The sequence below is a fragment of the Pistacia vera genome, unplaced genomic scaffold (genome assembly GCF_008641045.1).
Source record: "Pistacia vera cultivar Batoury unplaced genomic scaffold, PisVer_v2 Contig95, whole genome shotgun sequence".
NCBI classification, from domain to species: Eukaryota; Viridiplantae; Streptophyta; class Magnoliopsida; order Sapindales; family Anacardiaceae; genus Pistacia; species Pistacia vera.
The window spans coordinates 160,056-181,683 of NW_022196834.1; the positions used below are offsets into that span (position 1 = coordinate 160,056).

Below are 21,628 nucleotides of genomic sequence, written 5' to 3' on the forward strand. Positions count from 1 at the left end.
TTACAAATGATGATAATTCATTCTGAAGATAAGTCCTAATTAATTGTAGAAGCATACAGCAACCACTACTTGATTTGGACCCACTTTGCCTTACTAGGAACACCTTCATGTACCACAAACAACTGATAATATCCTGGTGGTGCCAAGGCCGCACTGGCTGGGGCTTCTCCCTCCAGAGTATAGTTCTTTGCATTTGGATTCTTTTGCACTCCATTAATAGCCAAAACTAATAGCCTTTGATTCATGGCAACTGAATGTGTTGTAAATGATGGCGCTACCATTGTCACATAAATGTTACCAAGTTTACCTTTTATCGCAAACCCGATTGAAAGCTTTTGATTATATTTCAGCAACATTCCGGGCATTATGGCGGTGATGGATGGCCTGGGTTTTGTTGGGTCAAAATAAGGTGGATAAAATGCTTCAAGACTTAGTTCAGTAGGATAAAGTGTAGTGAAATTGTAGTTGGAATTTGGATTACTTCCACCAACTAAAACTCGGCCATCTGATAACAAATGAGCTGTGGAGTGATATAGACGTGGAATACTGGAACCACTTAAAATCTGAAACCTGTTAATTGGGGCATCTGGATTGTAAAGAACAGGATGTAATACTGGCGTTCGTGCACCATTCCAACCGGCGGTGCCTTTTGATGCACCATTAATGATTAGTACGTCTCCTGTTGGCAGCAATATCATGTCACCCATCACTCTTTCCAAAGGCATCTCTTCCATTTCCCAAGTTGGATTCTTGGCTGTGATCATTAACCGGCCACAAGATCTAGATGCAGGAAGAAAGATTTCTACCATAGACTTTTGAAATGAATCCGGTAATGTCCCACCACAAATCAAAACTTCAGCATTAGGTGTTGTAGTACTAGTTTTTGTATTGGGTGAGAGTTTCACAGGAAGAAGAGCTGAAGAGCCAGTGCTCGGGTAATTACGAGAAATGCCACCTGGTATTACAGGATAAGTCCTGACCACTTTATTGTTCATGTAGTCAAGTAGAATGGCACGGTCATTTGCAAAAATGAAGAGATTTCCATCGGGAGAGAGGTGTAAAAACGGATACAAATTATTAGGAATCTCACCTGAAAATCTATTTTCTTTAAGAAAGGGAAGTTGGTATAGTTTTTTATCAGAAGTGGAGGTTTTAGGAATGAATTCATATGTAAATTCATAAATCCCTCCCACAACAATAATTTTCCCATTTGGCAAAACTTGGTTAGAAGCGTACCATCTGGGTGAAATTAGACCATTTTGATGTTCTTCCCAGTCGCAATTTAAGCAAGGCTTGAAGTATCGAATCACGCGATCTCCAAGTCTGAACCCACCACTTTGAATTAAAATACCATCTGGTGACAATGCACCAGAAGAGCACCATGTATCAGTGAGTATAGTAAGAGGTCGAACATTTCGGGAGATGGGATCGAATTCTACAGAATGAGAATAGCAATCACTGCTCAAAACATCTTTCATGCACTTCCCCTGTGGTAGAGTAATGTTGGATGGACCAAAATTTGATCGATCAAATGTAATAATTCTATCATTTGGTAACAATGCCATGTGCATTGCTGAAATTCCAATACTTCTCTTCAGCAACTTCCATTTTCCTCGGGAGGGTGGACCGCCAAGCGCCAAACTGGAAAAAGAAAAGACTGCAAAAACTAGCCACACTAAGATATTCTCTTTCATGGATTTTTTCAAGATCAGAGCTGATTACATAGATAATGTGTTTAACTCCAGGTATTGAATCAGAAATAACAACAGTGGCATCAAATTATGAGTCAATCGACTTGCATGTTCTTGTATTTAAGAAAGGAATTAGCCATTCAATTTATCATTTGATTGATAGCCTTGGTGGTTGAATGAGTGATCCAAAATGACCTATCCTTACCTGTAATTTGTGTGGTCTGTTCTGAATTCTGATTCCGGACAAAGGTCTCAGTACAGATGCATTCATGAAAATTGTAAATGCTTCATAATTTTAACAACTACCAGTTTGTGCCTTGACTCACAGACGCATTCATGAATATGTTGGTTGATGAATTCTATTCACATTAAATCAAATTAATTGTGCATGGTAGAATGTACTCCTTGTTAATCCTGAACTACGATGATTGCAGATTACTAGTTTTGATTCCTAATTAAACTCCCCTTTATCTTTAACAAGAAAGATTAACCAGCTTTATAGACATGGAGTTATTGGCTTATTGCCTTTTATGAAGTCATGCCAACTGGCCTCAATTCATATTAATGCCTGTAATGCTTCAGCTTCTATAATTAATCTGTATATATATATTATAAAAATGCACGAAGCACATCAGTAGTTCAGTACTAAATTTCGGAAAGAAGGTACTTCTCTTTTAAATTTTGAGAGGGAGTATTATAATACACAGTTTTCGAATAATCTTCATTGGAGTTGGCCTTGCGCCATGAGCCATCGCTTCCTTTGCTTGGCCTTTATCTGTTTCTAATTAAACTAGGCTTATCATTAAAAGAAAGAATTTCTTTAAGACTGAATTAAAGCATACTCATGCATGCGCCGCTATCAGGATTTCAATCTTTCCCATGGCGGCGAGACAATAAAGTAATGTTGGGGGAACAAATAAATAACTAGATTACTCAAATCATTAATCGTTCATCATGAAATTATCATCTGTATACAGAAAAAAGAAAGCCATACAATATAAAGCAAAGCGATACTTAATCTTGTTGACCAAAGAGCATTAAGTTCACAAGTTGTTGTACTGTTTTGTAAATAGGTAAAAACGGTGGCGTTTCAATCTCTTTACACACTATTTTGTGTATAAGTTTCTAAGTGATTGTAAAACTAATTAAATCAATGAAATTCATATTCGACTTCTCATATTTTTCTCTATAGAAATTTCTAGGTTTAGTTTGAACTTTTATCAAATCTAAGAAACCAGAAAATTTCCCTTTACAATTGGTTTATATATGCACCGACAATTATTTCAGTCAATTATTTGGTCTAGCTGTCAGAAGCCACATTAAATATGAGTAAACTGCTTTTTCCCACCCAAGGTTTGCCTTAAGCACACTTTCTCATCCAAAAAGTTTTAAAATATCACATTCTCACCCAAAGTTAATATTCAGTTACTACCTAAAGCTGATTCCGAAGGCAGTAATTCTCTCTGTCATCACCATTTGAACTTTCAATCTCTTTTCTACAAAACCTCTCTCACTCTAGCACCTGATTTCCACCAATTGCAAGTCATTGCAAAGCTAATATTTCCTGTTTTTAACTGATTTTCGGATGATTCCGTTGATGAATATTCAATCGGTTTCCACCATTTGATCTACGGGCTTTTACTCTACAAAAAAACCTCTTATCCTAACTCCTGTTAACTCGTCTAATGCCTACTGAGAAAATAAAGTATATTTTAAATATCAATGGTATATATACATTAGGTGAAAAATGGTATTTTAAAACTGTTTAGGTAGGAAAGCGTTATTAAGCTAGAAAACTTTGGGTGGGAAAAAGTCATTTGCTCCATTAAATATTCCTCGTTTCCTCAAGTAGGATGACCCTGAATGAAGCAAAAACAATGAGGTCAAAAAATCCTGAGGGGTGCCAATCGGCCACTAGATGAGGCATTAAATTTTCACAACTTGTAGTTCTTAGGACTTGTCTCTCTCACTCTGACAATAGCCAAAACATTGATGATGCTTACGTCCATTTACACAAAACTCTATTGAAGGGTGAAATATTTGCATTCAAATGGCTATTGAGGCCGGGCTTTACTTGGGCCCAAATAAATTGGATAAAGGGCTTATAAATGGGTTCAATTGGCTGAGCCGTCGTTGATAAATCATAAGTAGGTTCATCAATTCATTAATTATAAGCATTTCCTTGGTTCCAATATTGGATTAGTTACAGAGATTTTCAACTGATTTTCACAAAATTATTTTATTTCATTAGACTGCGATATATTCTTAATGGTGTTATTTTTTAATGGAGATCGAAAAATTGATGAAACAGTAACAATTTTTTTTGGGTCCTGAAATTAACGATTGGTAAACCTTTTAGTTGTCACTCCTATTAGTAATCTAGGAGAATCAAACTCAAAACCTCTTGAGTAATATATCCAAAAGTCTCTATCGTCTCACCCGACTATCCAAGGGTGATTGATGAAGCAGTAATATTAGGATCAAACAATTTTATACAAAAAACAATACGCTTCTAGAGAAAAATGTGAGGACGGTAGAAGACTGTTAGAAGCATATTTTAAACATGTGGTGTCTTCAGAGAATGAAAGAAGGTATAATTAATTTATAATAGCGTTCCGTGATTGAATTGGTGTTGCTTACAATTAATAAAAAATGGGAAGCGTAACATTAAAAAAGGTGGATGAAAGAAGACTAAAGTTATCATTTTCATCGCATTTCAATTCACTCTTTCTCCAGTGATTATTTTGGCCTCTTCAAATTTCTTTCTCAGGGAATATTATAATGAATCATGCGTAACACAATTTTCATTTTAAAATCTTCAGATCGATGTCTGCCTTCTGGTTAGCCAACTCAGCAAGAAAACATCAGTCGAAATTGCTGAAACATTACCGAATAATCAGATGTATGTAATAAATTAAATAAGAAATTGCTATCAAGGTTCATGGATAGTGGATTCTAGAGTTGTTAAGCACTAAAAGACTTTAAGGAACAATGTCAGCATCAATGCCGCCAGCATTCCATTTGGCGCTCTCCTTGGAATTTAGTACACGGCATAAATATATAGCACATAATCTTTGGTCAACTTCAACTTTTATATATATATATATATAATAAAACCATAACGGTGGGATTAACTAATTTTATTACTATAAGAAGATTATAATTTAATAGAAGTGTAGTTACAAAAATTATAGTTTTGATTTCTTATTTTATAATTCATGTTTTAATAGTACAACATTAAGATTTCAATTCATATTTTAGTAATTGCTTACTTTTGAAACGGATAAAAGATCGTTTCTTAGAATCAGGAAAAATAAGTGACATTGATGGAATTGTAAATACAGTTGATGCATGGTTAATTGATGTGAAGCCACAGATAATTGTCAATAATTTTAAACGCTACAAAATTAGGACCGTTAATGTTAATGAATTGTAAGTTAATAAAGTGGATGATGAAAATAAAAGAGTCACTATAGAATTAAGTGATCAGATTTGACAAATTCACTATACAAATTGAATGGATATTGATATCTTTTTCGATTATCCAAATGAGCAACAAATCGTGTATGTTTTAACTAGGGATGTTAACGAGCCGAGCCGAGTTTTCGAATTAACAAGCTTGGCTCGTGAGAGAAGAAGATTAATCGAGCCGAGCTCGAGTTATGAAATTTGCAGCTCGGCTCGGCTCGAGAAAGAGTTTAGGATATATCGAGTCGGCTCGCGAGACGGCTTATGGAGCCGAGTTCGAGCCGGCTCTCAAAAATTCAATTTTTTTAGAAAAAAAATCAAATTTTTTTTAGCCAAGCTCGGCTCGCGAGCCTAACGAGCCGAGTCGGGCATGGCTCGAACTCGGCTCGTTCTGGCTCACGAATCGAGCTAAGCTGGCTTGTTATATAATGAGCCGAGCCATTAACGAGCCAAGTCGAGCCGGCTCGCGAGTGACTCGGCCCGTTAAGCACCCCTAACTTTAACCAAATGAGAAATCATTGTTGCAATTAGACAAGAAGAGAAAAGAAATAATCCTAAGGATAATAGTACAGAAACACAAAAAGTCTTGTACCATGAAGCTCTAAACATGCTTGAGAAACTAAAAATATTTTAGCTTCTACAAGAACGTATCCATACGAATGAGCTATTACGTACTCGTAAGGTAAAAGATGTGATAATAACTCTAAAGCATAAATCATTGTCCCAAACAATTTTAAATAAATATTTTATTTTATTTTAAACCTTTAATTTTACATAACATATATTTTTTTGTAATTATACAGATAATTATTACTATGGAGAGGCAACTTTCCTTAAGGCGGGAATTAGAAAAATTATAACTTATTACAATATAGAGTTTATTCTTATTATAACTATCCAAATTGGGATTATAATTTTTTATGACTATGTAGAGTTTATATTAAATATATTATATATATATATTATATATATATTGTTTTTTTTTTTTTTTTTTTTTGGTGATCGGGGGGTTGTTAGTGTATGGGTTAGCTTGTGCGCACCTCAACCCAGGTGGATCGAACTCATAACCTTTTGAGTAATAGATCCAAGAGTCATGGTTGACCGCTAGACCACCTAATGGTAGTTTTTATATCATTCCACGATGTGGCCTGCAAAATGGTTTTCCATTTCAAGTAAATAACATGTGTTAAGTGTACCTATTCAATCATGTTAAGCTAAAGGCATCTTGATAGCAATTAGGTTTGCGAGGGGCGGAAGAAGAAAAGGCAGTGCAGAGGTAATAGTTGTGCTACATGAATGAGGTCAATATATGTTTAATTCAAGGTTATGAGAGAGGGAAGTAAAGAAAGAGAGAATGTGAGGATACATGAGGTTCTAATGTAAGGGTACCATAAGGTAGAGGGCTCTAGGTATTTGGTAAATACTAAGGGGTATTAAACATCATAGGAACCGGATGTCTGCCTAAGTAAAGGTACTAGATTGATGGTGTGATGAACACTTATATATATCATACTCATATTATTATAGTGAAAATACTCTCATCCGTTAAATATAGGCTAGTTATGCCGAACCATGTAAAATATCATGTACCTTTATGTGTGTTGTTATGTGTTGTTCTTTAATTTTATGTGTTTTTTTGCTCCTCCGATTTTCAACAAAATTTTGCTAGCGTAAAATTAACTCCTTTACAACACTTTTGTTAGTAAAAGAAAGTCCTGGTAAAATATGATAAATTTCACCAATTTCTAGAGTAAATTTCCCATCTAATTATGTAAACTTGTCTCTACGAATTTGAATATGAGGGCAAGCAACCACATGATTAATCAATTTAGAACCATTATATGCCTGTTAGACTGACTTTGCTTTGTTTTTTTTTTTTTTTTTTTTAAGAGCCTTCATGTTCCTTAGGGTGCTTGTGCCCCTCTCTTTTTTTGTTTAGAGTTTGCGTGCTCCTTAAGAGCGTCTGTGCCCCTTTTGTATAGAGCTTGTGTGCTCCTTTTGAGCGGTTGTGTTCATCTTGGTCCAAAAAGATGGACACTTCCGTTTTGGTCAGTTTTAACCTTCTATTGAGTTATGCCGCTTGTATATTGTACATTCTTTCTTTCTTATGTATATTTACATTTTTCAAAAAACAAAAAAAAAAACTGCCTATTAATTATTTGTATGAAAGATATATAGAATCCATTTAATTAGATTCTCTTCGCATTTTCTTTAGTGTCGTGACTCAATCTTTACCTTGAAAGGAAAATGAAAATAAATAACTATGATCATCTGCATATCTTGGTTAGAGTTTGGATGGCAATGTTACATAGCATAATTTAGCAATGCCATTTACATATATGAATTCAACCCGTTAACTTATTATATTCATACAAAGTAATATAATAATATTAAACATACAAATTATTTATATAAATTGATGTGGCACTTAACACGAAGACAAAAATATTTGAGCATATCAAAGATTATTTTAGCGATCTATTCACTTTATACTCTATCCGGTTCTGTGGATCAATTTGAATAACTAGTTTATATATTTAATACTGTAGTGATCTTACAAAAGTAATTGAGCATATCAAAGATTCACATAGAACAAAATAATTTATGAACATTTGTGATTTATACTCGATCGACATTGTGGGATTGTGGATGCATAAATACATAAACTNAAACATCATAAGAATCAGATGTCTACCTAAGTAAATATACTAGGTTGATGGTGTGATGAACGCTTGCATCATACTCATATTATTATAGTGAAAATACTCTCATCCATAGATGTAGGCGAGTTATACCGAACCACGTAAAATATCGTGTGCCTTTGTGTGTATTGTTCTTTAATTTTATGTTGTTTTTTTTCTCCTCCGATTTTCAACAAAATTTTGCTAGCGTAAAATTAACTCCTTTACAACACTTTTGTTAGTAAAAGAAAGCCCTGGTAAAATATGATAAATTTCGCCAATTTCTAGAGTAAATTTCCCATCTAATTATGTAAACGGGCAAGCAACCACATGATTAATCAATTTAGAACCACTGGATGCCTGTTAGACTGATTTTACTTTGTTTTTTTTTTTTTTTTTTTGAGTAAACGACATATTCCCACCCAAGGTTTGACGAAATCCCAAGTTAGTATCACTGGTTTCATTTATTCCAAATTTCCACCCTTAAAGTAACAATATTATAAATTTTTAGGGTTTACAGGGTGCAATTACCATAATGCCCTTAACCCTAAATTAATAAATTATGTTTTAACCCCTAAATTTGTAAAATTATAAAACTTACCATTTTATTTTCAAATTATATCAAAGACACCCTCGGTCACTATACAGCTGTTTTCGACGATGTCGAACCCCCTGTTCACCTCCATCACCTTCCCCGTAGTCCGTCGTCCAAAACCACTCTGGTTCTAGACTCATTTGCCCCTCCAATCGTTGGCACTGTTAGGCTTAGGGTTTCGGTGTTCTTCATCGGATTCAGGTTGATTCCGGGGTGAAAATCCAATTGGACACCACCAATGCAACCACCGTCCCCAAATCTATAAAACCCCTATGTCCCCAACAATCGTTTCGTCGTCATTCGCTGGCCAAGAGTTCGTGTTCATCAGCCTTTTTTCGTTGCCGTGGCCGGAGATCGACGAGTGATGAGGGGTTGTGAATGGTTGGTTTTGTAGAGGGGAGGATGAGGGTTCAAATGGTGGTGACAAGGGTGATTTTGGGTGGAAAAATCGTCGAAAAAGAGAGAAAAACGTCGGGAATGACGGTTGCTAATGTGGGCCAGAGGACTGTTAGAGGCGGTGGTCTGCTAACGTGCGCCGCCCATGTAAAATGACCAATTTACTCATTTATCGTTACATCAAATGCTTTTCTGTCACTTTAAGTGTGAGAATCTGGAATAAATGGAACCAATGGGACTAACTTGGGATTTCGTCAAACCTTGGGTGGGAACATTTTGTTTACTCTTTTTTTTTTTTTTTTTTTTTTTTAGAGCCTTCATGTTCCTGAGGGTGCTCGTGCCCCTCTCTTTTTTTGTTTAGGGTTTGCGTGCTCCTTAAGAGCGTTTGTGACCCCTTTGTATAGAGCTTGTGTGCTCTTTTTGAGCGGTTGTGTCCATCTTGATCCAAAAAGATAGACACTTCCGTTTTGGTCGGTTTTAACCTTCTATTGAGTTATGCCCCTTGTATATTGTACATTTTTTTTTCTTATGTATATTTACATTTTTTTTGCAAAAAAAAAAAAAAAAAAAAAAAAAAAAACTGCCTATTAATTATTTGTATGAAAGATATATAGAATCCATTAATTAGATTCTCTTGCATTCTTTTAGTGTCGTGACTCAATCTTTACCTTGAAGAAAATGAAAATAATAACTATGATCATCTGCATATCTTGGTTAGAGTTTGGATGGCAATGTTACATAGCATAATTTAGCAATGCCATTTACATGTATGAATTCAACCCGTTAACATATTATATTCATACAAAGTAATATAATAATATTAACATACAAATATTTATATAAATTGATGTGGCACTTAACACGAAGACAAAAATATTTGAGCATATCAAAGATTATTTTAGCGATCTATTCACTTTATACTCTATCCGGTTCTGTGGATCAATTTGAATAACTAGTTTATATATTTAATACTGTAGTGATCTTACAAAAGTAATTGAGCATATCAAAGATTCCACTAAACAAAATAATTTATGAACATTTGTGATTTATACTCGATCGACATTGTGGGATTGTGGATGCATAAATACATAAACTGTGAGGGGAATCAGGTACAAAATTAAGGAATAAAAGAATATTAATCTAGTCATTAAATTAAAATCGAATCTGCTTGTGTTTGTGGAGGTTAATGTATTAATTATAAGCAATTTTAGATTAAATATTGCAAACGCATAACAGCATTTGAAAGAAAGAAAATATATCATATTTTGTTTCCCGTAACTAAGGTATGTAGGCTTACATTGGAACCTATTTAATTTTCAGGACCACAGAACACCCCACAAGTTCAATAAACCTAAGTAATTGCATAAATATAGTAGACACCTCTCTTACGAAGTGAAATACAAAATCTCTTAGATATAGCCAACGGCAATAGCTAATGGGTTTGTCATCTAATCATAGGGGTAAAGTTACAATATATCATTTTTACAAGACCAGAAAATCATATGCTGCTCCTTGGATATCCAACTTTTGAAAAATTTCCATGCCGTCTGTGAAGAATACTACTCAGTTTCTCCCAAAATGGCTTATCCGGATCAATCATTTCACACATAATTTCCTACATTGCAACAAAGATTAGTTCAGTCAAAGCTGAGCGAAATCAAATTGCAGCTTTCCCTTTAGAGAACAGTTTATCAACAAAAATATGTAATACCAAAAGAAGGCTCAACTGGTGCCTCTATGTGTAAAATGAACATTTAACAAGTTCTGATTTTTGAAAGCTTGGATATAGCCGTTTAGCCTTAGTCTTTTTAAGTCAATTTAGTTGATGTTGAATTTTATTTAGGTAGAAATGGTTCTGCATTATTTTGAAGGGCAAGAGAGGAGAGGGTGAAGGGGTTGCACCACTTAAGCTGACTTTTTTGTACTATAGATTCCCTACTAGTTAAAAAATAAATAAAAAGTGTGTTTAATTGCATACAGTTCTGTTCAATAGATACATCGTAGTCCACATTAATCACAGAGTGAGGATAGAGAGGAATCCATGGCGTCAATGCTGATGCTGACTAAACTGTACAGTAGTGAAAGAGAAAGAGAGAGTCAGATCAGACCATTAAAGGCATTCAGTGTTTCCATATGACTCAGGTTCAGAAATTGATGACAGAATGTGAGGCACACAACACCACCACAACACAAACCACGCGCCATTATTCAACTATGGTTGTCCTCTTGATGACGCTTCTCTTTTTCACCTTTCTAATCACCAACTGTTTCACCTTTCACCATAGTTTTCTGTATACTTGCTGTGCCCTGAGCACCTCCACAACCAGCACAAGCAAACTAAAACACACTTGACATTTCAAAACATCGAGATAATATGTATTATCTGGTGGCACATTATCACAAAACCCACCACAACTTTTCAAAATTAATATAGCAAGTTAATGGTAAAAGAGAACAAACTTCCAATCATAAGAGCAACTATATTAAATCTTTCTAAACTGGAAGTGCTTATGTATAGACAAGACTAAACGAGTTTAAACAGAATCGGTGGTTCAATCTATATATCTAACATTATGAGAGCCACAATCTAGGGCTGAATAAAACATCATAAAGTTGCAAGTAAGTTGTTTCTTAAATACAGATCAGTCAGTTTACCTTTGTGTTCTGAAAGATTATTCTTTCACCACCCTTTAAGCAATAGAAGGTGTAACCCATACGCTTCGCAAAAGCTAGTGCCATTGAAGGATCAAATCTTGCATATAATTTTTTTAAAAACAAAGAGAGCCACTTGCATAAAGAACAAATCTTCTGAGAATAAAAGAACCTGATGCACAAAGATATTATTACCTACAAATTACAAATAAATACAAAAATTCTAGAGTATGAAGCTCATCTATTGAGCATTGCAAGGGTCATCAGTTGACCATTACAATAGATCCAAGCGTCTGTGAAAAAGTACCAAGCTGATCAGTGACAATACAGCTGAAACAAAACAAATCCAAACAAAACAGGGCGGAGATTACACAGTTCCCACATTCCACCCTCCACCACTTAAAAACAACGAGATATATATAAACAAAGAACAAGTAACAGGACAAAACCACATATACCCACATATAAAATCTTAAAACTCAATGGTTTTCAGGTACTTTATGACAAAGCTTAAGAACCATAATGTAGAGGTTCCAAGTTCAAAACTAAAGAAAGAAATCGTGTTTAAGAGAGTTATGTCAATGTTAAAATATGAGATTTCGGTAAGCCTTATCTGATCATTAGACACCATTTACCACATATGAACCATGAAACCCTAAGAAAAAGGCAGCACAAAAGGTTAATAGTAAAACAAAAACCTAAGCAGAGTTGGTGGTGGAGGAAATGATGATGGTAGTGAGAGTGTCAAAGAAGAAGCCAAGAAGGGAGTAACCGAGTAGATCAGGAAAGAGCAGAAACGGACAGAGAAGATTCTTGAAGCCATCATGAAAGAAATCAGTTCAATGATGAAACCAAAAAGAGTTATACTGACAAACAACGCAAACCCTGATCCATAATATTTAGAAAGAAAGAAAAAATATATATATACAAGTGTAATGATGATCTTTTCCATTTCAGTCAGAAAAAGAGTTCAAAAGCAGTCAAAACCTTTCATCATTACACCAATCTGGTCATGGCCAATGACCTTGATCTCTCTATTTACCAAAAAAAAACACCCATACAGAAAACAACATAAATCGATACCAAAAACGAAACAACCACATGTAGTAAAAATATGGGAACTAAAACTAGGACAACTCACCTTCAGATCAACTCCAAAATTAAGAATTAAAATGTCTAAATGATAGATAGAAGCAATAATTGGGGGGAATGAAGCCTGGTCCGACGTCACAAACTCATGATCAATGATCAATATCTCGATTGTTAGTAAATCTATTTTACTTTTTCCTTTTTATAAGATCAATTGAGATAGAATCATAGATCCAGTTGGTGGCCTCGAGCCAGACAACATTCCCCTCAAAAGAAAAAGCTTCCTCTAATCTGTTGTTTCTCCGGTATTTGACAAACCCAATTGACCCAAGAACGTTGAAAGAGAGAGATGGGTTTGGTGTTGTGTGCGAGATGATGAAGAGTGTGTGAGTGAGAAATCAAAAAGAAGGAAAAGGAAGAGATAAAAAGGCTAAGGAGAAGGAAGAGGGTTGGAGAAGGTGAAAAGGACAAACAAAGTAATAAAAGCAGCAGGCCCCTCCTGACCCTACTTCTCCAGAAATGACCACGACTCCCATCTCTTTCTCTCTCTCCCTCTCTCTCTTATCACTCACTTCATTCATCTATCCATTTCATCGTCTCTATATCATGCAATGCAAATATTTATAGAATTCAGCCCTCTCTCTCTCTCTCTCTCTCTCTCTCTTTTTTCTCAAAGCCCTTTTTTTCTCTTTACACGTTGATTTCAAATCCCATGTTCACCGCGAGATCATCATCATGACCTAATCACGCATCATATACCAAAAAAATATATATATATCTATATACACACATATAGATATATCTTAATCAATCCAATCAAACCCTAGTAATAATCCCACAATAATTAGGTTTCCTATGTTGTATTATTTCATAAAGCGCATCTTATTATGAGAAACCATTTTCAACCATATGTTTATTTGTACATGAGGATGATATGATAATGATGATGAGACAGCACCAAGCAAGTAAGCCAAAAATGAGTCAGAATTAGTTGAGCTAATACACCGACTTTGCATAAGAAAATTTGGTTGCTTTTTATTTAATAATTAGTTTTTTACCCTATATTATTATTATTTTTTTTTTCTTTGAAGGGTGTAAAATATAAATGATTTTCATTAAAAAGGGAACTCCCTCGTTCAGTGCAAAATTTTTACTACTTTTTCTACGCTCGCGGGGGATTCGAGATGACAACAGACAGAGACAGACATAAAAAAGAGCGGTGGTCACTGGTCAGCGTACTGTTCAAAATTCAGGTGCCTTCAGGTCCACCCGATGACACATGGTCCTCCCAATTCAGATTCATTTATAAACTTCAAGGTCCCACTTGTTTATTAAGTTCTTCTACCCTCACTCAACAATAGTAATCAACTATTGCTTTTCCCTTTAATAAAAATTTCCATTATATTAAAAGAGATGTTGTGTTCAGCGATTGCATTAAAGTTTCGAAGCGTAAGCATACGATGGGTACACATCACATTAATTAATTTTGTGTGAAAGGGTGGGTGTGTTGTGTTGGGAAGTAGCACTAGTTTTTGAAAAGAAAACAGCAATATCCAAGTAGTCACGAGATTTGCTGGCTAGCAGCAAATGTTAGTGTGAAATTCAAATTTTAATTGGGTACAACAGTAAGTAAANTCACTCAACAATAGTAATCAACTATTGCTTTTCCCTTTAATAAAAATTTCCATTATATTAAAAGAGATGTTGTGTTCAGCGATTGCATTAAAGTTTCGAAGCATAAGCATACGATGGGTACACATCACATTAATTAATTTTGTGTGAAAGGGTGGGTGTGTTGTGTTGGGAAGTAGCACTAGTTTTTGAAAAGAAAACAGCAATATCCAAGTAGTCACGAGATTTGCTAGCTAGCAGCAAATGTTAGTGTGAAATTCAAATTTTAATTGGGTACAACAGTAAGTAAATAGTTCTATCTAGTGGCTACATCCCAATACCATTCGTTCAAATTGCTTCTGCTTTTTGTATACATTGCTGCAAACGCTGTTGAAAAGTAGTTCCTTCTTCTCCTTTTTTCTTTCATGCTAAACCAAACTCCGCCGAAAAGAATTCCAAAAGCTTTATTCATAGAATCGATTCGCCTTTCAGTTTTCTATAATAACATATATCTTTTTGTACTAGAAGAAGAATTCGTTCATAAATGTCCATTATCTTCATAACCCGCGCCGTATTCTTTGCGTAGAGTAATAGAAAGCCAAAGGTGATAAGGTTGCTGCATAATAATTAATACATAATTGGTGCAATTAAAGCTCTTTGCTTTACTGACCTGAAGTCACCATTTTGACTCAAGTAACATGAAAAAAATTGAAAGCATTCTTACTCTCTCTTTCCCAAGGGCTCTAATTTCATGACCATTGACCTAACCAATCCAGCAGGCACCAAACTTTACCTAGATTTTTGTTTTTATTTCTCAATTCCCACTTCAAACAATACCGGCATTGTCTCTTACTTTTCTTCAAAATATTCAAAAGTTTTTAGATTAATATTTATCACAAACTCGGTTTAGCTAGCTACTGTCACTGTTCTCTTGTCACTATGTGCGCGGCTTCAGGAATCAGAGTATCAAAGCAGGATAAAAATAAAAGATTGTGATCAAATTTGGTCACAAAAGGGCGTGTTTAATAGTATGATAACGTTGCTTACTTTAGTAAATGAATAAATTAATTTCACTTTTGTATATTTAACACTTAACCTCGCTGCTGCTAATAGCATTAGGTGCAAGAGTGGTTGAAAAGTGAAAAAGATGAGGAGCCTTTTGTGCAAGCTTTTAGGCGAGCCAACCCCAGTTGGGGCTCTTGGTTGAGAAAAGAAGATTCTCTAATGACTAAACAACGTAAAAAATAGAACCAAAACTTACGTGGGTGAATTTTTTTTGATGTTTGAAACTTCACACTCAAACATGCATACCACGACACCTTGAATTTCGTTTCCAATTTATTTAACACACCAACTTTCAGCTGTCGTTGGATACTGTTTAATTTTACTGGCGATTTGTAAATTGTTTTGCTACCTGGTAGTAAAAGCTGGAACCCAAAAAAAATTGTACTACACCTATTAATTAAAATCTTTTACATGAGGGAGGAAAAATTGTGCCACCAATTGGTCAACTTGCTGTGGATTATTGATATCCATCTCTATTGATCACGTCTGCTTCTTTTAATTTTCTTTCATAGTACATTTATGATAAGTCCCTTCATTGCCATGATCTAATTGTTTTAAAGGATTAAGAATACAAATATATGATTAGTACCAGGCTATTATGTTTGAACAATTGTACCCTTTATGACATGATTAAAATTTTAAAATGGATCAGGAATATAAACACAGTGACACTTGAGGCATCGATTTGCTAAACAAGGGAGCAACAATTTGATAAAAGGGAGAGGCTGAGAAGATATACAGGGATAGCTACAAATAACAAGTTTTCTTAGTGTTTCAATTCAACTTTTGAATGAGTACTGTTGATGAACAATCTCTGTCTAATTCTTGATCAAGCCTGCAAGCCCCATTTCTACTGCTAGCATGTTCAACATGGGGTTAGGGTTTTCTATTATGACGTATTTTATAATAGTGAAAAGTCTAATATGAAAAAAAATAGAGTTAGAGTAAGTTGTTGTATTTGTGTCAAGTTTTGATACTCAATAAGAATTTTCTCTGTTTGAATGCTAAATGTAATTCCTTAATTAAAACGAACGAGAATAAATTGTGTACTGACAGAAAATATAACCAAAAGCCAAATTGTATCGTAAACAATTGATCAATTACTTTTTGAATGATTTTGTTGGCCGACTTATAGCGAGTTGCAGTGGTCAACCTTTCGTTTCTAAAATGCTCAGGTACCGTTAATTGCCGGAGATCGCTATGTGGATAACCCGAACAGGTAACCAGAGTTGAGTGGATAATACCTAAAGTTGTCCGGATTGGTCAACCCGAGTTTTGACTGTCTCACATTGATTTCTCATTTTTCGTGCAATAAGAGCAATTTCCCTTTTCAGTAATTCAACGAAAGCTAACTAATTTCATATTAACGGCACCGCCTTCCAAATTGCGTTTTCTTAAAAATTCAGTGGTAGTAGCCATTCTGATTTTGATCGTACTTATACTTTGTCATTAACTTCCGCTGAACCAATGTCAATGGGTTGTTCTCAATACTAGCTTAGAAGTTCTTAGTCGAATCTCTCTCTGAAATGGAGCCCCGCTACATTTTTCAAACGCATCAAGACAAGTTTCGGCTGGACCATTGCCCCCACAACCGCAACTTGATCGCCACGTTTGAATTCCTACAATCTTTCAACGAGACCATGGTTTTGACATGTCACAGCCGTGGCATTTTGAGATTGGCTTTATAAAGACAGTGCAGCCGTGGCTTTGTCATTACGCAATGATCCAAAGCTGCCAGCCACTTACCGGATAAATGACTTTAGATAAACGTGGCAACCTTAGAGTGTTTAGGGAGATGAATGTGTTGGGTTTCTTTTGATAAAGTAACATATTCCCAATTCCCATTATACAGTGAAATCCAACATAACCAGTTACAATGAATGAGTAATTGACGAAGGAACTAATCAGTCTCCTCTTATATTGAATTAACCCACGTTGATTTACAGAGAGAAGATTTTGAAGGACTTTTACAGCGAGGAAAAAGTAGGAATTGAGCAGAAATTTGACAGTAACCATAAAACCCAGATACAGATACGGATACAGTTAAAGATCATAAACAAGTTGTGAGAAGGATTTAGCAACCCACAAGATTATCTGATACAGAACCGATCAAACTGGAAAATGAAATATGAATCACAGGGTCGGCGAGTGAGAGTACGATACACCAGATGTCCAACAGGTGGTCCAAATTAAATGCATAAACAATGAGTATATACAGATAATATTTTCCTCTATTAAACCAAGCTGAGGCCCACTGAAGGGGATACTCACATCACTTACCCGACTATAAATATATTTATTTGTGGAAAATCCATCACCCACTTCACCTCCGCAAACATAACCATACCCACCACCAAGCGAAGAGCAAGCTTTGAGCGACCACATACACAACAGTGAAATTTGAGGCCTTTTTACCAGGCTGGATTTGGATATGCAGCAGATAACAAGTAAGAGAAAATTCAGCGATGAACAAATCAAGACCCTGGAATTCATGTTTGAATCGGAGTCAAGACCTGAGTCCAGGATTAAACAGCAGCTGGCTGATGAGCTTGGTCTACAACCTCGTCAGGTGGCTATATGGTTCCAAAATCGTCGTGCAAGATTGAAGACTAAGCAGATTGAGCTTGATTATAGCAAGCTCAAAGCAAAGTTCGACACTCTAGCTTCCAGCTATGAGTCCTTGAAAGAAGAGCATCACTCGTTGCTTGTCCAGGTACTCTGCTTCTATCTGATTGCATATATACTACACACTAAGCACCACTTCTAATTCACTGAACTGAAAGAATTTTTGTGGTTTCAACAGTTACAGACACTAAAGACTATGCTTGAGAGATGTCAACATGGCGCAGAAAACTCGGTACTGGATCATAATGAAATCTGCAGAGATGTCAAATGCGAGAACGAGGACACCACAACTGAATCGAAAGAAGTGTCTATGCTTGTGTCTGAATGTAATGATCATGTAGGCTATGAGCCTTACGGTGATGATAAGAAAGGAAATGCTGAGAGCACTGTGGAAAATACTGCAGTCATTAACATAGAAGGCCACACAAAATCATCGGTGAACTGGTGCAATTTTGAGTCCAGTTTTCTTGAGGAGTCAAGTTCTACTTCAGAGTGGTGGGAGTTCTGGTCTTGAACATTAGGGTAAGATTATACCCTTATAGTTTGGAGAAACAAATATAGCATCGGCGACAAATGGAAGTCTACTTGGATCAAGAATTTCGATTCCAGCTTATGACTTGGAATCGCTCATTCTAGACAAACTTTGATCCACTGCTAAACAATCCCCATCATCAATATAGCCAAAATCTAGGATAACTTTCAATAGATAGGTTGTACAGCGAAAATTTCCAACACTCAGATTATAGAGTGAAGATAGGAAATCGTACTACAATGATATAGAGCAAATTTGTGAGGAATTGCATGACTCCAATAGTAACAAAATTTTGAGTTGACAAATATATACACTGAAATAACTCATACAATCACATAAATGAATGCTAGCATAGCAACATTCATTGGGAATTTTCTATTAACCTTCCAAAAGAATATTTTTATTGATCTATAAACAACTGATCACAAGTTCTCACATCCTCGAATTCAAACAATAAATGCTGCCATATTAGATCTACATATCCATGCAGTCAAGCAACTCAAAAGTATTACACAGCAAAAGTAGACAAGAAACCCCAGCCCATCTGGATAAACTAACATTTAAAGCTCGGATTTAACTTTCACATCTCCATTTGGTAACATATTTTGTGATTGAGGAAGTCGTTTCGATTCCTGCATTACAAGCAAAGATCCTTAAATTATGACAATAGGTAAGAAAAACTAACAGAACAAGACTGAAAGCTTAATATGTTCCCAAGTTTCCAAGCAGCACTTCCATTTAATGCTAAAGGTAATTTTAGCGGTAGAATCCATGATTGAACTTCACGCATTCACTTTACAATAGAAATTTTTTGAAGTGTGACCTAATGCGACAATTACAAACATCTCTTTTTTTTTTCTTTTTCTAATATTGAACAAAGTGTCAACCATTTGTTTCAATGTATGGGTTCTACCACAAACCTAAGCTGCAGTAATGGATAAATGGATATATCTTTAACCTTCCAAGACTTGGACAAGCTGATGAAACACAACCATTAACAATTACTGGCACCCACTAATGAGTATGTGTACTGACTAGGTGAAAGCAATAAGCTAACAAGTCCCGAACCAGCGAAAAAGTACAGAATCTAGGAATTCTTAATTTAAAAAAACCTCAGTAAAAGTAAACCGTTTTCAGGTTGTTGATTGTGACGCAACTAGATTTTATGTTGAGGCTATAAAAGTGAAAATTTTTAGAGTTTGAAAATTTTTAGAGTTTGACTCTACTAAAAACTAAAACATGCATACACTGCTTCAATTTCTAAAGTGTGCACCATTCTCAGATCACAAAGAAATTGACATAAAAATGAGATAGAAGAGGAAGAATAATGATGCTTTTCAACTAGTCGAAATAAAGAAGACCAGAAAAGTAGAATAAATAAAGGGGACAATCAGTTTTGGTATCCATTCTACATGAGGCACGAGGGTGACAACTTACAGCAGCAGAACTAGCACGTATCTCCCTGTATGCTTCAATTTCATCGGGAAATGTCTGCTCAAGTTCCTCCAAAAGATGCTTACGTAAACTCTGAAAAACCCACAAGCAGATTGATGATTCACAAACTTAATAAAACAATCATACTAATATCAAGAAAAACCAAGAAACTACCTTGAAAGCATCAGTTTTGCCTTTGGTGACCTGATTTTTAGCAATGCAATTGTTTATAACATCCCTCGTGAATTCATCCGGATTTTTTCCATCATCAATCAAACTACACATGAAGCGATAAATTATTTTGCAGAAACCAAAATAACCTCCATCCCACAGAGAATAAAACATGAAAAAGAACTCACTTAAGGACTTCCATCGGAACCTCAATTTCGCACTTCTCAGACAATTTAGCCATGTTGTCAAGCTCCGTAACCAAAGAATTCCTACAAAACCAATCCTAACACAAATAAATCACCAACCCACAAACCAAAAACAAACAACAATTAGACAAAGAAAGCAGATTTGAAGAAAATTACAGTCGTTGAAGGAGAGGCAGCTGCGAAGCAGCATTAAATGAAGAGACAGTGAGGTAGAGCTGGTGGAGCAGAACAAGAGTCTTCTGAATTGAGTTAATAACTTGGTTTAGGTTCTGCTTCGCCTCATCAGCTGCCACTGCAGCTGCATCGTTAGTTTGATTACTCACGGTCCCCCCAATTGCATTCTGCGATGCATCCATATCTCCTATCTATCTGTTTATCAAATACAAATATAAACCAAAAAATAAATAAACAATAAGCAAAATTAACATGTTTTTTCAGCTTCAATTTCTAAAACCCAGGGAAACGAAAGCTCGTAAAAGATCAATTAATTGTACAAAACAAACAAAGTGAGTAATTACATAATAAAAAAATCACGAAAGTAAAGCTGTTCAAACCCTAAATGTCCCAAATAAAACTGAAATATAAATTTTGAAAGAGGGAAACTAAGGAAATAGAAATACATACAACTGAAAGTTACAACAGTTCTTCGCCGCCGAAATTACTTTTATCTTCTACTCAGTAATCACCAATTCTGTTGAAATTTTCAAATCAATCTGGTGTTTTATTCTGAATTCGTTTTGGCCATGAATGCGCGTTCTCGGCTTTGATTGGGCCGGGTTTTTTTTCATAAGAGTGAACATTTAAAAAAAAACCCACGTATTTGCTAAGCAGCCCACAAATACAAATTTGGCGGATTTCTTCGGGCCTAACAAAAAGCCCACTCAAATGAGGCTTTTTGTAGTGAGCATAACCTTTAGATAAACCCTAACCCCCATAAGCCCAAAATGTTTTTCAGTTTTGAAAGACGAAGCAAGCCTATTTATCATTACAGTATTTACTGACTTCATTTCGCTACGATCCTTCCGATGATCACGTATTGACGTTAAGAGACTTTCCTAAGTCCAAGTATAGTTTTGTTGAACAGAGACTTCTAGCCAGCAGCATGAGCAATTAAAGAGGAAAGAATGCTTTAACTTAATCTAACGAAAGAATGCTTTAACTTAATCTAACATGGGAATATAAGCTCCAGAATTCACGTGGTCTCAGTAATATCATTAGTTTTATAGATACAGAGCCACGTTGGATGATCAGATATCTCAGTGTCGTCGATCAAGGTTTGATTTATCCAAGTTGCAGTAAGTTTTTAGACGATAAGTCTTTATCAATGTGTGGAAGACAACATTATAGAAAGCTTGCAGAGACAGTAATAACTTTAAATCCATTAGTTGGTTTTGATCATTTTTTTTTTTCTC

General features: G+C 35.3%; 3 protein-coding genes and 1 long non-coding RNA gene across 4 annotated transcripts; 1 reads left to right on the forward strand and 3 right to left on the reverse strand.

Moving 5' to 3' along the window:
- Nucleotides 1-1,819, reverse strand: LOC116120934 (aldehyde oxidase GLOX1-like). Its single transcript, XM_031406917.1, has one exon. The coding sequence runs from the start codon at nt 1,692-1,694 to the stop codon at nt 66-68; it is 1,629 nt and encodes a 542-aa protein (XP_031262777.1). The 5' UTR covers nt 1,695-1,819; the 3' UTR covers nt 1-65.
- An 8,289-nt stretch (nt 1,820-10,108) lies between these two features.
- LOC116120876 lies at nt 10,109-13,166 on the reverse strand. The gene is made up of 3 exons (XR_004126613.1): nt 12,625-13,166; nt 10,810-11,655; nt 10,109-10,446 (listed from the first exon to the last, which is right to left on the reverse strand). It is a non-coding gene; the product is annotated as an uncharacterized LOC116120876 (long non-coding RNA).
- A 4,378-nt stretch (nt 13,167-17,544) lies between these two features.
- On the forward strand, nt 17,545-18,714 carry LOC116120899 (homeobox-leucine zipper protein ATHB-12-like). Its single transcript, XM_031406880.1, has 2 exons — nt 17,545-17,961; nt 18,052-18,714. Exons 1-2 carry the CDS (start codon nt 17,680-17,682, stop codon nt 18,385-18,387), a joined length of 618 nt encoding a protein of 205 aa, XP_031262740.1. The 5' UTR covers nt 17,545-17,679; the 3' UTR covers nt 18,388-18,714.
- Nucleotides 18,715-18,779: 65 nt separating this feature from the next.
- LOC116120900 (mediator of RNA polymerase II transcription subunit 10b-like) lies at nt 18,780-20,973 on the reverse strand. Its single transcript, XM_031406881.1, has 6 exons — nt 20,841-20,973; nt 20,373-20,585; nt 20,199-20,279; nt 20,014-20,116; nt 19,843-19,932; nt 18,780-19,037 (listed from the first exon to the last, which is right to left on the reverse strand). Exons 2-6 carry the CDS (start codon nt 20,570-20,572, stop codon nt 18,966-18,968), a joined length of 546 nt encoding a protein of 181 aa, XP_031262741.1. The 5' UTR covers nt 20,573-20,585; nt 20,841-20,973; the 3' UTR covers nt 18,780-18,965.
- Nucleotides 20,974-21,628: the final 655 nt, after the last annotated feature.